The 14635-nt window shown below is 50.4% G+C and overlaps 1 protein-coding gene across 5 annotated transcripts; it reads left to right on the top strand.

The window, feature by feature from the left end:
* Nucleotides 1-350: 350 nt before the first annotated feature.
* Nucleotides 351-14397, top strand: FZD4 (frizzled class receptor 4). 5 transcript variants are annotated; one of them, XM_029602278.1, is made up of 3 exons: nt 352-634; nt 2090-4457; nt 4577-6214. In XM_029602278.1, exons 2-3 carry the CDS (start codon nt 3776-3778, stop codon nt 5251-5253), a joined length of 1359 nt encoding a protein of 452 aa, XP_029458138.1. In that variant the 5' UTR covers nt 352-634; nt 2090-3775; the 3' UTR covers nt 5254-6214. The 5 variants fall into 5 exon arrangements, with proteins under 5 accessions (XP_029458141.1, XP_029458138.1, XP_029458139.1 ...); XM_029602281.1 differs by having other exon boundaries at nt 351-634; nt 2090-6214; XM_029602279.1 differs by lacking the exons at nt 2090-4457; nt 4577-6214 and adding an exon at nt 12593-14397 and having other exon boundaries at nt 466-634.
* Nucleotides 14398-14635: the final 238 nt, after the last annotated feature.

Genomic DNA, 14635 nt, shown 5'->3' with positions numbered 1-14635 from the left:
CAATCTAATTAAGATGAACATACAGGGCAAAAGCAATGTGGGAATTTCATTTATTAATAAAATGATTAAAAATTAATGAGGCTGTAAGCTGAACAAACAGGAACTAAGATTTAAAAGCAGCCTAAAAAATGAGAGTTTTATACTAGATTTAAATAAGGCAATAGAGGGAGCATGACACGCCCGTTCAGGAAGTCTATTCCAAGCATATGGTGCAGCGAGATGGAAAGCAGGGAGGCGAGAATTGGCAGTAGAGAAGAGTATAGACAGGAGAGGAGGCCCGCCTCTTGAGGCATGGGCCGTATAACTGGGCAGACGTGCGGCAGGTAAGAGGGAGGGGGGAGGGGGCACAGCTTAGGTGCGGAGAAGGGCGGACAATAGGATTAGGGGCCAGTTCAAACCTGAGCATGAGCCAATGAGACAAAGAAGGCGGCGTCTCTGAGCTCAGGTACTTAGAGGTAGGGCGGGGTGAGGGGAGCACATTTGCAGCCGGGAATCGAGAGCAACAGGCTGATCTCAGCACGGCTGTGCTACAACAGTTTTGCTTTTACTTTCACTTTGCCTCCAGCACGGCTGTGCTGTAAGAGGAGCAGATCAGCTAAAGGAGCAGGAACCATTTCTTTGATTACATCATTGGGTAAAGTACATAGATTTTGTGGCTTATAGTCAAAATGTTGAGAATATTAATGGTAATTTTGTGTTGCTAAGGTCTGGAAGGTATGTTCCCCCCCCCCCCCCCCCCTTTTTGCATTGAACTGGTCTGCATTACCAGTACTTTATTTAATGAAAAGGCTTTGAATGCATGGCTGCTTCTGCCTGGAATGTTATTTTATTTAAGGAAATGCCTTAGCACATGGCTGGTTATATATATTTTAACTAATATATATTTAGTGAATCGCCATGGGCACATGCCCACACTTTACAGGTTATTATATATATATATTTTATGAATTCATGGCTGGCTTTCAGCACAATGCTTGCTCTGCATGTAGCTGTATTTATTGAAAGGGCAGCGAGTGCAGGGCTGGTTATCTTTCACTTGTAGCCCTTAAGAAACGCCATTGAAGGGGCCTACACATGGTGAATGCATAGGTGGTTAGAGCACATGGCTGGCAGTAGCAGGCTTGGTAGCTCAGTGGTTAGAGCACTGATCTTGTAGGCTTACTTTACTTTAAAATCGATGTTTTCTGTATTGCTTTACCCCTCGCTATCTAAATTGCTAGGAAGTGGGCAGGCTTCATGTCTACCATGCTACCTCAACATCCTGTGGATGTGCTTTGTTATACCTAAGTAATCTGACAATTAAAAAATAGCCAGCATTCCGTAGTTGGGAATTCTGATGATATGTCTGTGGGACAGCGGTATGGCATTTGAGTGCTCAGCCAGGTTAACAGGATGGTTTTTATATTAATCCTAAAGGTGATATTTAGCATTCGGTTACCATTTAAAGGGACAGCTGTCCCATGTGCACGTTTATACTGAATTATAAGGGGTACAGGACCCTCAGCTTGATAGATATGATTTAGGCTGCGCTATGCAGCTCTATACAAAGTAAATTAAAATATTAATGAAAGGTTGGCTTACATCTTAGCATGGTATTGTGGTTCTCATGGGAAGGGCTTGCCAGCAGAGTTTAGCACATGGCAGCGGCCATTTTGGGAGTTTAGCACATGGCAGCGGCCATTTTGGGAGTTTAGCACATGGCAGTGGCCATTTTGGAGGTCAGCACATGGACTTTCAGGATTTTCTTTTTTTTTTTTTTTTTTTTTTTTTATTACTTTCCTTTTACTCCCCAGGCCGCCCCCCCCCCCCATGCGCCGGCACTCCCGCCTCCCCACAGAGTCCGGCCGCCCCTCGCCCCCCCCCCCTCCACCTTCCTCAGCTGCCCCCACCCCCATCCTGTTCCCGTCCAGCCCCCCCAAACTTGCCGGGCCCAAACTTGCACCCAGCCCCCCCCCCCCCCCCCGGCTCCTCGCACCCCTCCCCCACCCCCCCCTTAGCAGGTGTGCGCACACCCACGTTTGGCTACCTATTCATATGCCCCCCCCCCCCAAAACTGTGCGAGATCTAACCATTTAATATGTCTACACAGCATGGCTACCACTCAGTTTGCTATGGCTTTTGCCCCGTCCGCACTTATGCCGGACCAGGCTCAGGCTCTAGCCAAGCGAGCACGTCGGAAGCCAAGCAAATTGCAGGAAAACTTCGCGGCAACGCCAGAAGTCGAAAAACGTAAGACCAAGACACAGAGGAATAAGAAGAGGAAATCCGCAAGCACACGACAACCGCGTAGCATCAGCCATTTGGGCTGCTATGTGCCGGAGCAGCCCCCTCCACGGGGCATGACCCCTGCAGCACCGACCCCTGCAGCACCACCACGAGAGAACTTCGGCAATGTTACCGAACGACAGCTGCGTCAGCTCATGGACCAAACCTGGTCAGCGGCTGCTATCCATGGCACGGACAGGGTGAAGGCAATGCTGGATGCCTTAACGCATACCACTAGCCCATCCCCTGGCGCAGTGCCCATCGGTCCACAGCACGGTGCAGCGGGCAGCTCCAACAGTTCAGCTGGCAACACCCAGCCACCAGCACGTCAACAGACAGCTCATGGACAACACGGGCAACCGCAAGAAGGACAGAACTGTGAGTACCCTGATTTAAACCGGGGCCAGGGTAATGTGCAGGTACCCCCAACACAGCCCAGTTACCCACCACCAAGGAATGGCAGCGAAGTGTGCCTGGGGCCACAAAGCGCTCCTACTGACAATTTCGCTGCTATGAAAGCTATTTTCGATAACTGGCATGGGCAGGGTAATGCTAACACTAGCCCAACACAGGAAACAGGGCAGTCAGGACGACCCATGGGGGATATTTTACTTGTGACACCAACCCCAGCCCCAGCTACAGCTGTTGGAACACCAACCACAGCTACAGCGGTTGGAACAACGGTGGGTCAGCTGGGGACCAATGGGCACAATACCACTGGTAGCTCAGCCACGAATGGCAATAACGCTGCACAATACACATGTACAGTGGGCTCACTAACCGCGCATGTGTCAGAGGCGTTAAAAGAGAAAATATGGCGCAGCAAATATGTAGATATATTCGAGCTGCTCAGGAAAGAAGGGGAGGGTTCCGATCCCAAATGCCACGAAGCGTGCAAACTCTCAGCTAGGGAGAAACCCTGCATCGCTAAGACGCTAGCTAATTGGTCAGCAGGATTCAGAATTCTGTCATCCATCTTAGGTCAAAAATTTCCTGAAAAATGTTGCTCCTTAATTGCTTACCAGGACGTCATTTGTGGTGCTTATCGCACGTATGGCGGTACGGCTTGGTTGGAGTATGGTGCAGGAGGTTGTCCCTGGCTTCGCTAGCAATGCATACCAGCCGAGTACATGGTTAACTCCTCGCCAACATACTTTTACGGGAAGATTTCCATTTCGGCAAGGTCAGCCCTTTCGTCAAGGGCAAAGGTGGGGGCAAGCCACTAGATTTAGGGGTGGGGGGACTCCCATCTGTAGGCTGTTCAACTCTGGTTTTTGCAGATTCGCTGCTGCCTGCAAATTCAGACACGCCTGCATGGGATGCGGTGCAGGCCACCCTCAAACAAAATGCTCAAGGGGAGGAACCATCCCCCACACAGAGCAACAATAAATTCATTAGAGCACCTACCCCCATTAAGATACATAGCTTGCAGGTCTGTTTAAAGGGTTATCAGCCCAAGGAGGCCAGATGGCTATACGAAGGGTTTTCCCAAGGTTTTCATATACCTTTCATGGGGCCAGAAACCGCCACAGAGGCTAAGAATCTCTTATCTGCGAGGAATAATGAAGAGGTCATTGCACTAAAGATCAAAAAAGAAAGCGACATGGGTAGGTTGGAAGGCCCATTCAAGGACAAACCTCTACCTCATTTTAGGACTTCCCCTCTGGGGGTGGTTCACAAAAAAGAGCCAGGGGAATTCCGAATGATTCACCATTTATCCTTCCCAGAGGGTGGGTCAGTGAATGATTACTTGGACCCCGAAGCATGCTCGGTCGCCTACGCCTCATTTGACCAGGCATTAGACATGGTGAGGCATTGGGGGCAAGGGGCATGGTTGGCAAAAGCCGACATTGAATCAGCCTTCCGCTTGCTTCCAATACATCCAAGCTGCTTCCATCTGTTGGGGTTTCAATTCCGAGGTAAATATTACTTTGATAAATGCCTCCCGATGGGCTGCTCTATATCTTGCGCCTACTTTGAGAGGTTTAGCACATTTGTGCAATGGGCTGTAGAGCAGGACATCGGGAAAGGGAAAATCATACACTATTTGGATGATTTTCTGTTTACCGGCCATAGGGACACACAGGCCTGTGCGCAAGCCCTCGAAGCATTCACCCGGAAAACTGACGAATTAGGCATTCCGCTAGCTAAGCACAAATCAGAAGGACCGTCACAAAAATTGTCATTTCTCGGTATCGAAATTGATACTCTGCAAATGGTCACACGCCTACCGCCCGCAAAAATAGCAGCGTTACGGGCCAACATATCTACTATCGAACAATCACGCTAAAACAAATGCAGTCACTCATTGGTCACCTCAATTTCGCTTGCAAGATCATGCCCATGGGTCGCCCCTTCATGAGAAGATTGTCCCAAGCCACAGCAGGTATTCGCAGGAGCCATCATTTCATTAGAATCACCAAGGAGCTCAGGGAGGACCTCATAGTATGGAAGACATTCCTAGGGGAATATAATGGGCGGACAGTTTGGAGGGACCCGATCATGACCAATAGGGAGCTGCAGCTCTACACCGCAGCGGGGAGCGCTGGATTTGGGGCCTATCTGGCTGGGAAATGGTGCGCGGAACGATGGCCAGTACAGTGGGAAGCCATGGGTTTACTCAGAGACATCACTTTTTTCGAATTGTTCCCCATTGTTGCAACAATACACATATGGAAAGCATGTTTCCACAACAGAAGAGTGGTTTTTTGGTCAGACAACATGGCGGTTGTACAGGCAAAAAATTCTCTCACCGCTCACTCCCCTAGGGTCATTAGGCTATTGCGGGATTTAGTACTGCTCTGCCTGCGCATTAACCTGGTCTTTAAGGCTAAGTACGTTCCGGGGGAAGCTAACGGCATCGCTGATGCATTGTCTCGTTGTCAGTGGTCTCGTTTCAGATTCCTGGCCCCGGAAGCAGAGCATCACCCTTATCACGTCCCTCCGCGGATTTGGGAATTAGGGTGCCCGGAATCGCCTCCATATTGAGATCGGCTCTGGCAGAGTACGGGGAGAGCATATGCACACGGCTGGAGCCTGTTCCAAAAATTTTGCCAATCAAATAACACGCAAGTTCAAGGGACAATGACAGAGAGAAATGTAATGACAGAGAGAAATGTAACAGAGTTCTTGCTCTACCTCAAGAACTCGGGAGTATCAAGAGCACAGGCAGGGCAACATGTAGCTGCTATTGTTTTCGTCTCCAAACTATGGGGGATAGGCTCAATTAGCAACTCCTTTCTCATAAAAAAGAATTTAGAGGGTTGGCGGAGACAAGAACCAGTTAGAAGGGATGCCAGAAAGCCTATCACACCAATGCTGCTACAAGCAACTGGTAAAGGAGCTCCCCAGCCTAGTTTGGGACAATTATGAGGTAAAGCTATGGACCGTGGCTTTTTCACTAATGTTCTTTGGTGCATTTAGAAACAGCGAGCTTATCCCGAGGGCAAAGGTGACCACCAGGGCATCGGATGGGGGTCTCCTGATAGAAAACATAAGGCTGTTTAATGAGACAGTACAGATCTTTCTCAGGCGAGCAAAAACTGATCAACGGGCAGTAGGTAGCTGGATTACATTATACCCTGCTCATACGGGGGAGATATGCCCCGTAAGGGCTACAACAGAATACCTCAAAGTACGCCCACTGGGGGGGGGGGCCCTTGCTAAAACACAAAGATGGCAACGCGCTATCGCGTTACCAGTTTATCAGTATACTACGCAAAGGATTGGGGAAAAAATAGGGGAAGACGCGGGAGATTATCACACACATTCATTCCGAATAGGCGCAGCATCCTTCGCCAGCAGTAGCGGTTTAAGCAAAGATCAAATTAAGGCGCTAGGGCGGTGGAAATCCGGTAAATTCAAAACATACATACGACCCAATGAACAGTTTCACTGGGAAACATATAAAGCATATATTTACCGTCCTGTTACACATAACCGTTTTATTTTGTCCATCATAGACTCGTCAGCGGGGAGCGCGAAAGTGATATGGATCATGGGGCACTCGTACATTTATTGGGCGCACATTAGAACCAAGAAAAAGACCTCCAGCGAGCAGATGGGCATACCTCGTAGCAAGGCCAGCTTATTCTGGCTCGGCAAACGAGGGAGGAGGGGTCCAACTAATGCCTTGCATCCTCCAATACGCCAGGCAACTACCACAGCCTGATATCATTTGGGGGGTAACGATTTGGTCGCAGTCAAAAACATTGACTTAATAATCACGATCAAGAAAGGCTTGACTGCAATTAAGGCTATATGGCCAGCCGTGGTATTGGTATGGTCCCACATTATCCCCCGATTGGTATGGAGGGACGCGAGGTCGCATAAATCCATCGCAAAAAGCAGGCGCAAATTGAATAAAGAAGTAGGGGACGCGGTTGAGAGCTATAGGGGGATATGTCATCAAGCATGATGATATTTCGCTCTCATGTTCAGGCATGTATAGGCCGGATGGGGTTCACTTATCAGACGTTGGGGTAGATATCTTTATCCTCGCTCTGCAAACGGCCACAGCAGCTTTAATTAATTAGTGGGGGTAGGAAACAAATAAGGTTTTACTGTTTCCTACTTTGGCGGGTGCCCTCACCGGAGCATAAGGGGATGTGTCGCTGCATAGAGGGGAAGTTTTTGGTGTTGGGGGAGGGGGAAGGGGAGGAGCACAGCACCAAGGACTTTGCATAGGGGGAAAGCGGGGGCATGGATATAACTAAGCATGGCAAAGACCGAGATAATGGCCGGTCTGGGGGTGGCCCAATGAAGGCCTGGCATAAGCAATAACCGCGGCCCGCAAGGCCAGCATGGCGGAGACCGAGATAATGGCCGGTCTGGGGGTGGCCCAATGAAGGCCTGGCATAAGCAATAACCGCGGCCCGCAAGGCCAGGGGTGGGAGGAGGCGGCAGAATACTGCACGGAGCGGCAGTAGCCACGGAGGCGTTCACGGAGCGGGATGCCAGTGGCGGGTGTTCCCCCTTCACGGAGCGGAAGGCGGGATTGGCATTCACGGAGCGGGATGCCAGTGGCGGGTGTTCCCCCTTCACGGAGCGGAAGGCGGGATTGGCATTCACGGAGCGGGGTGCCAATGGTATACCACCTTCACGGAGCGGAAGGATGGAGGGCTGCCGTCTCCAAAAAAGCATTGGGGTGGGAAGAACAAGCAAGGTACCGGTGAGGGCGTGGCATTTAGCTAATGCCAATTGCGTTTAAGCTGCTGCAATATAAAGTAATAATGTTATAATGTTAATTTTGGCTGTGGCCGTTTCATCCACTTAATAAAAGTTATCTTGGTTTACCTAATCTGTTGTTGCGTGGTCAAGGGTGGGAGGGGCGGGCGTCCGTGAGCTACGGCGTGCCAGAGTTAAGGAGGCCCGCCTCTTGAGGCATGGGCCGTATAACTGGGCAGACGTGCGGCAGGTAAGAGGGAGGGGGGAGGGGGCACAGCTTAGGTGCGGAGAAGGGCGGACAATAGGATTAGGGGCCAGTTCAAACCTGAGCATGAGCCAATGAGACAAAGAAGGCGGCGTCTCTGAGCTCAGGTACTTAGAGGTAGGGCGGGGTGAGGGGAGCACATTTGCAGCCGGGAATCGAGAGCAACCCTCCCACCACCCCACAGCGCAAGGGGATACTGGGATTGGGGGGATAAGTTGTCACAGCCATAACAAAAGGAACAGGCGGGTGCCCTCACCGGAGCATAAGGGGATGTGTCGCTGCATAGAGGGGAAGTTTTTGGTGTTGGGGGAGGGGGAAGGGGAGGAGCACAGCACCAAGGACTTTGCATAGGGGGAAAGCGGGGGCATGGATATAACTAAGCATGGCAAAGACCGAGATAATGGCCGGTCTGGGGGTGGCCCAATGAAGGCCTGGCATAAGCAATAACCGCGGCCCGCAAGGCCAGCATGGCGGAGACCGAGATAATGGCCGGTCTGGGGGTGGCCCAATGAAGGCCTGGCATAAGCAATAACCGCGGCCCGCAAGGCCAGGGGTGGGAGGAGGCGGCAGAATACTGCACGGAGCGGCAGTAGCCACGGAGGCGTTCACGGAGCGGGATGCCAGTGGCGGGTGTTCCCCCTTCACGGAGCGGAAGGCGGGATTGGCATTCACGGAGCAGGATGCCAGTGGCGGGTGTTCCCCCTTCACGGAGCGGAAGGCGGGATTGGCATTCACGGAGCGGGGTGCCAATGGTATACCACCTTCACGGAGCGGAAGGATGGAGGGCTGCCGTCTCCAAAAAAGCATTGGGGTGGGAAGAACAAGCAAGGTACCGGTGAGGGCGTGGCATTTAGCTAATGCCAATTGCGTTTAAGCTGCTGCAATATAAAGTAATAATGTTATAATGTTAATTTTGGCTGTGGCCGTTTCATCCACTTAATAAAAGTTATCTTGGTTTACCTAATCTGTTGTTGCGTGGTCAAGGGTGGGAGGGGCGGGCGTCCGTGAGCTACGGCGTGCCAGAGTTATGACTTGCCTGATTAGCGGAGTGCACAAGGAAGGGTGTAGAGAGAGAGATGAGAGCAGTGAGGAGCTGCAGAGTGAAGGCTCTTGTAGGTGAGGAGGGAAGCTTGAATTGTACGCAGGAATGGATAGAAAGCCAATGTAGTGACTTCAAAAGAGGGTTATAGGGGTGCAGCGACTTTGGCCAAAGACATCATGCAGCTGAATTTTGAATAGATTTTAGTGGCAGACCTGTGAGGAACGGGTTTATTTATAGTAACTTATACCCTGCCCAATTACTAGACATCTGTTCTGGGTGGTTCACAGTCTAACAAACACAATATAAAACAAACATAATAAAACAGTAAGGTTGCAATAATCTAAGCGGGAGGTGATGAGTAGATAAGGTTTCAGGTAGTATGTTCAGAAAGTTAGTATAGTTAATTCACAAGTTCCAGTTTTGACCAGGGGAAACTATTTCTTAAGTGCATAGTGTTGCAAACTCACTTCTCGGGTTTCTAGAGGAAGAGCCAAAAGAATAATTTACTGAGTTTATGGCGTGACAAACATAGCCCATTGCAGTTTTACCACTGATTTGGGATTATTACAGAAAAAGGGGGATGATCTAAATCTGAATTCCTTGCATGTCCTGATGCTTCTCCATTTCTAATTTTAAGTTTGCAAAATTAAAGCATGCATAAAATGTGCACTCTTCGCTTAGTCAGAGCCTAGTGTGATTAACTGGTGTCCTGTAAAATAAAACTCCCTACAATTTCTGTCCTCATCCTCTCCCATGCAGGAGAGAACATTAAGACCACTACTGCCTAAAAAGTACAGAGGCCATTCAGAAGTGTCCAGGACAGTGAATTCCAGCAGCCAACAGGACTGTCACTTGCAAGAGATAGCGCGCAAAGCTCACGTTTTATTTATGACACTGCGAGGACTCTTCTGCATTGGACCCTGTGCTGAACATTAGAAACCTCAGATCACAAACGCACAGTAAATCCAAACTTCCAACAGGAGCCGCAACTTTCCCGGCTATCTGCTGCCGCTATTTGCAAACCAGAAATAAGCGCACCGTCTCTCCCCGGGGCCGCCGCTGCCCTATCGTTTAGGGATCAGAGCAGATCCGCGGTCGCCTGCCCCCCCGACGTGCGTGCAGTTAGCCGCAATCGCCTTGGCAGCTCTCTGCTTGCGATCCTTAACCGTAAACCGGACTAAAATCCCAGCAGCCCTCCCCAGGCACCGTCTGAGCCTAAGAACTTGCCTGGAGCCGTCTTTATAGCATGGGTAAAGCCGGGCCCGCCTCTTTACTCTGATTGGCTGCGCTCCCACCTTGCCCTTCCCCTATTGGATGCCGGCGCGGACGCTCTGACCTGCCGCTGCTCCCTGCTAGACCTGCCCGGCTCTCCTGGTGCGAATCTCAGTCCTTCGCGCCGCGCGTGCCGGAGAGCAGGAGCTGGGGGGAGCATCGGGCGCACGCCGTGGGCTCCTGTCACACTCACCAACCCTTTAGCTTTGCAAGCCCCGGAGCTGATCGGGCACGGAATAAAACTAAAGTTTGAGGAAAGCTCCCCGCGGATCTCTGCTTCTTCTTCTTCTTCTCCTCCGGGCTCCCTGCCCCGACCCTTGGCAGCGCGCGAGGAGAGGACCTGCCGAGCACGGAGACCCGTAAAGCCGATCCCTTTCGCGTGGAAGGATGGGGCGCGGGCTGGAGCTCGGGATCCTCGGACTCTGCTGCCTGCTGGCGGGGGAGGCCCTCGCATTCGGGGACGAGGAGGAGAGGCGGTGCGATCCCATCAGGATTTCCATGTGCCAGAACCTGGGTTACAATGTCACCAAAATGCCCAACTTGGTGGGGCACGAGTTGCAAACGGACGCCGAGCTGCAGCTGACCACGTTTACTCCCCTCATTCAGTACGGCTGCTCCAGCCAGCTGCAGGTCGGTGCTGGGGGGGCGACTTTAGCTGCTGATTTGCTTGCGGAGCTTCCGTGCGAGCGCCTGAAATGATGTCACTTGATGACGGTAGCAGACTAATCGGATCTTTTAGCTCCGTTTTGCATTTGCCTTTCCTAAGGGTTGCCGGGTTCCTAAGGGTGGCTGGGATGGAAAAAACTTGCAGAAAGGGATGCGTTTAGGTGAGCCTTGCCAGGGCACTGCCAAGAGCTGAGAGACGTCACTTCCAAGGCAATAAATCTGACACCCCCCCCTCTCCCTGCAAGAGCCCTCATGGCGCTTTCTGATCTTAAGAGCGAGTGCAGCAGTTTTAAATTACATCGCAACCCAGCGGCTCTAACCGGGTGGAAACCGCATGGGCGCCCATGAAACTGGGGATGGAACTAGCGCTGAGTTTTTGAGCGTTGTGAGGGGCTCCGCCAAGACCATTGGCAAATAGTTACACCAGTGCGCCTTCCCTCCTTTATCTGCCCTGCCTGATACGAAGAGACGGGGGTTAGGCACCTTTTCTGCCGAGCTGCACTCCGGGGACTCTTCAAACGCTTTGGAGGCTGTTTCCGGCCCTGGCAGCTCTCGGGGGCAGGGAGGGGGGGGTCCTGTTACAGGACGTGATCAGCGGGTGCGTCCCTTGCTCAGGCTGCAGAGCTGCTCCAGTGTCAGTCTGGCAGCAGCATTAGCAGGGCAATTTACAATTTCATTTCCAAGCTGGGGTGTGAAACTAAAAAAAAAAGGGGGGGCTTTAAAGGAGCTTCAGAAAATAAGTCAGAAGCGTAAAGCTGCGGCCCTCGGAAACCCCCAGCTGGGAAGTTTCTGCAGCTTGGCTCTCGGCTCTGGGTGGGAGTCTGCAGATAAGGAAACAGGCTCGTTCATCAGCCCTCAGCCAGACGGCCCTGTTTGACGGGTTGAGACGAAGGTGTCTGCAACAACCCCAGAGCACTGGGGCAAAATTCGTTTTGTAAAGTGGACATCAGCTTTAATCCGAAGCAGTTCCTCAGGGACTTGGGTTTAGCGCTGAGTAAAACAGAAATCTCATTTTTTTCTCTCAGTTAAATCTGGATTAAGAGTGGAAGTTAGAAATGAGATACAAATGGTGCTGTCAAGGTTGGAGGGGGGGACGCAGAAAGCAAACATCTGAAATTATCTTTCCATCTTTACCCTTGGTGCTAGGTGTACGGAAAAGTAAGAACGTTCCGCCTCAAGGACGCTCCGGCTTCCAGTGCAAACCCTGGCACCGGGAGATTAGATACAGGGCCCCGAACGCACGGGGTTTTTTTTGTTTTGTAGTCCCTTTGCCTGCATTTCTGCTCTGCTCTGCGTCGTCCTTAAAAGTTTGATTTTGCTTTCTTATAAATGTATTTTATTTTCGAATAAGCAGGCTTTTTCCATGAAAGAAAACCAAAATATTCCCCCTTTTCAGGGTAAAATTGCTCACTTTTGGCAACCTGTTCTCAATGAGGTGTGGATTCCTTGCCTGTTGAATATACAGAAGTTACTGTGTTTTGTGTCTCTTGAACTATGGAGAAATTGTCCTGGCTGCTTGACTTTATGGCTTAGAAGAATATTGTATTTTAAATGGAGAATTGCTATAGTATATAAAACCTGTTTTGAGCTTCTGCGAGAAACAGATTCCCTGTTTGTTTTTTCTGGTTTTTAGAAACTAAACCAAATCATCTTTCAAAATCAAACCACAGCAAGTCTGTTTTAGTAAAGTTTAAGCTCCCCGTTCTTACCCGCAGCCCAGCATTGTTTGGACTTGGATTATATTGCATTTGCTCTAGAATATGATATTGAGGGGAAACATTAGGAAAGATCATTTTTTTTATAATTTTGGTTTTCTTTCATTGGCATTTTACGAAAAACAAAGCTGTGCAGTAATCATACTGTTTTCCTGCTTTGGGTGCAAATAATAAATACAATTTCTCCCCTTCTTGTTGCAGTTCTTCCTGTGCTCCGTCTACGTCCCGATGTGCACGGAGAAGATTAACATCCCCATCGGCCCCTGCGGCGGCATGTGTCTGTCCGTGAAACGGAGGTGTGAGCCCGTCCTGAAAGAGTTTGGATTTTCCTGGCCGGATAGCCTGAACTGCAGTAAATTCCCTCCGCAGAACGACCATAACCACATGTGCATGGAGGGCCCGGGGGACGAAGAGACCCCACTGCACAGCAAAACAGCCCTGGGAGAGGAATGCCACTCGCTGGGGCCCAATTCCGATCAGTACGTCTGGGTGAAGAGAAACCTGAACTGTGTCCTGAAGTGTGGCTATGACGCCGGACTCTACAGCAGGTCCGCCAAGGAGTTCACGGACATCTGGATGGCCGTGTGGGCTAGTCTTTGTTTCATTTCCACGGCCTTCACCGTCTTGACTTTCCTGATCGACTCGTCCAGGTTTTCGTACCCAGAACGCCCCATCATATTTTTGAGCATGTGCTACAATATTTATAGCATTGCTTATATTGTGAGGTTGACGGTGGGCCGGGAAAGGATTTCCTGTGATTTTGAAGAGGCGGCGGAGCCTGTTCTTATCCAAGAAGGCCTCAAGAACACAGGATGTGCCATTATATTTTTGCTGATGTATTTCTTCGGGATGGCAAGCTCCATCTGGTGGGTTATCCTGACCCTGACGTGGCTTCTGGCAGCCGGCCTGAAATGGGGCCATGAGGCCATCGAGATGCACAGCTCCTATTTCCACATTGCAGCCTGGGCTATCCCTGCTGTAAAGACTATTGTCATCCTGATCATGCGGCTGGTCGATGCCAACGAGCTCACGGGCCTGTGCTACGTTGGCAGTCAGAACATCGATGCCCTCACTGGCTTTGTGGTGGCCCCGCTTTTCACCTACCTGGTCATCGGAACGTTATTCATCGCAGCGGGCCTGGTGGCCCTCTTCAAAATCCGATCCAATCTCCAAAAGGATGGGACGAAGACAGACAAGCTGGAGAGGCTGATGGTCAAGATTGGCGTCTTTTCCGTCTTGTACACGGTGCCGGCCACATGTGTCATTGCTTGCTACTTTTACGAGCTCTCCAACTGGAGCATTTTCCAGTACTCTGCAGATGATTCTAACCTGGCAGTGGAAATGCTTAAGATCTTTATGTCCTTGCTGGTGGGCATCACATCGGGCATGTGGATCTGGTCAGCCAAGACTCTTCACACCTGGCAGAAGTGCTCCAACCGGTTGGTGAACTCAGGGAAGGTGAAACGGGACAAGCGAGCAGATGGCTGGGGAAAGCCAGGCAAGGGGAATGAAACCGTGGTATAGCTAAAACCTCAGCTGACTTTTTTCCTTGTTGTTTTGGAGTTATTGTAAGCAGAATTTGCAGCAGGACAGTCCACTGACTGGGGGGGGGGGTTATTTTGTTAAACCAAGGGTGGGGAACTGTAGAGTAATTCCGCTGTAAGTGTTGCAGTGGTCAGAAGCAGTGCTGTCTCAGACTAATCGGTGCGGAAAAGGTATATTCAAAAGCTGTGAAAAATCCCCAGATCATGTCTTTTGTTTTTTTCCAGGTTGGACTGTGCACTGCAGAAGTCTGGGCAAGTCGTGGGACCTTATTTCCTAGTTAGTTGAATTGCTGCTGGTCCCCTGTGGCATTGGGGTTGAAATTTGTGGAAGGAGGCGGTCTCGTTTAATTAAAAGAATGATATCTGTCTTGCCTAGCATTTCAAAACTAGAAATGAAAAAAAAAAAAACCAACCACTAAACACTGGATACTGTGGATCAGGTTACAAAGGTGAATGAATGGTTAATGCACTATTTACTGCCCCAAGTGGTGCTCATAGCACTCTGTGTGCTCTTGAGAAATGTTGTGCCGTGCCTTGATATTTCAAAAGACAGAAATCCAAGCACAACTCTGGAATGAGCCTTTGGACCTCCTGCTCTCCCCTGCCCACGTTTGGATACTGCAGCTGGCTAATTTTTCTTGAAGTGCCTCTGCATCTGTTACTGTATCTGAAGTAGCGGGTGTGCTCGTTAGCCACCCTA

The sequence above is a fragment of the Rhinatrema bivittatum genome, chromosome 5, assembly GCF_901001135.1.
Source record: "Rhinatrema bivittatum chromosome 5, aRhiBiv1.1, whole genome shotgun sequence".
NCBI lineage: Eukaryota > Metazoa > Chordata > Amphibia > Gymnophiona > Rhinatrematidae > Rhinatrema > Rhinatrema bivittatum.
Note: the sequence above shows the minus strand (reverse complement) of the source record. Positions and strands in the feature narration are given on the sequence as shown.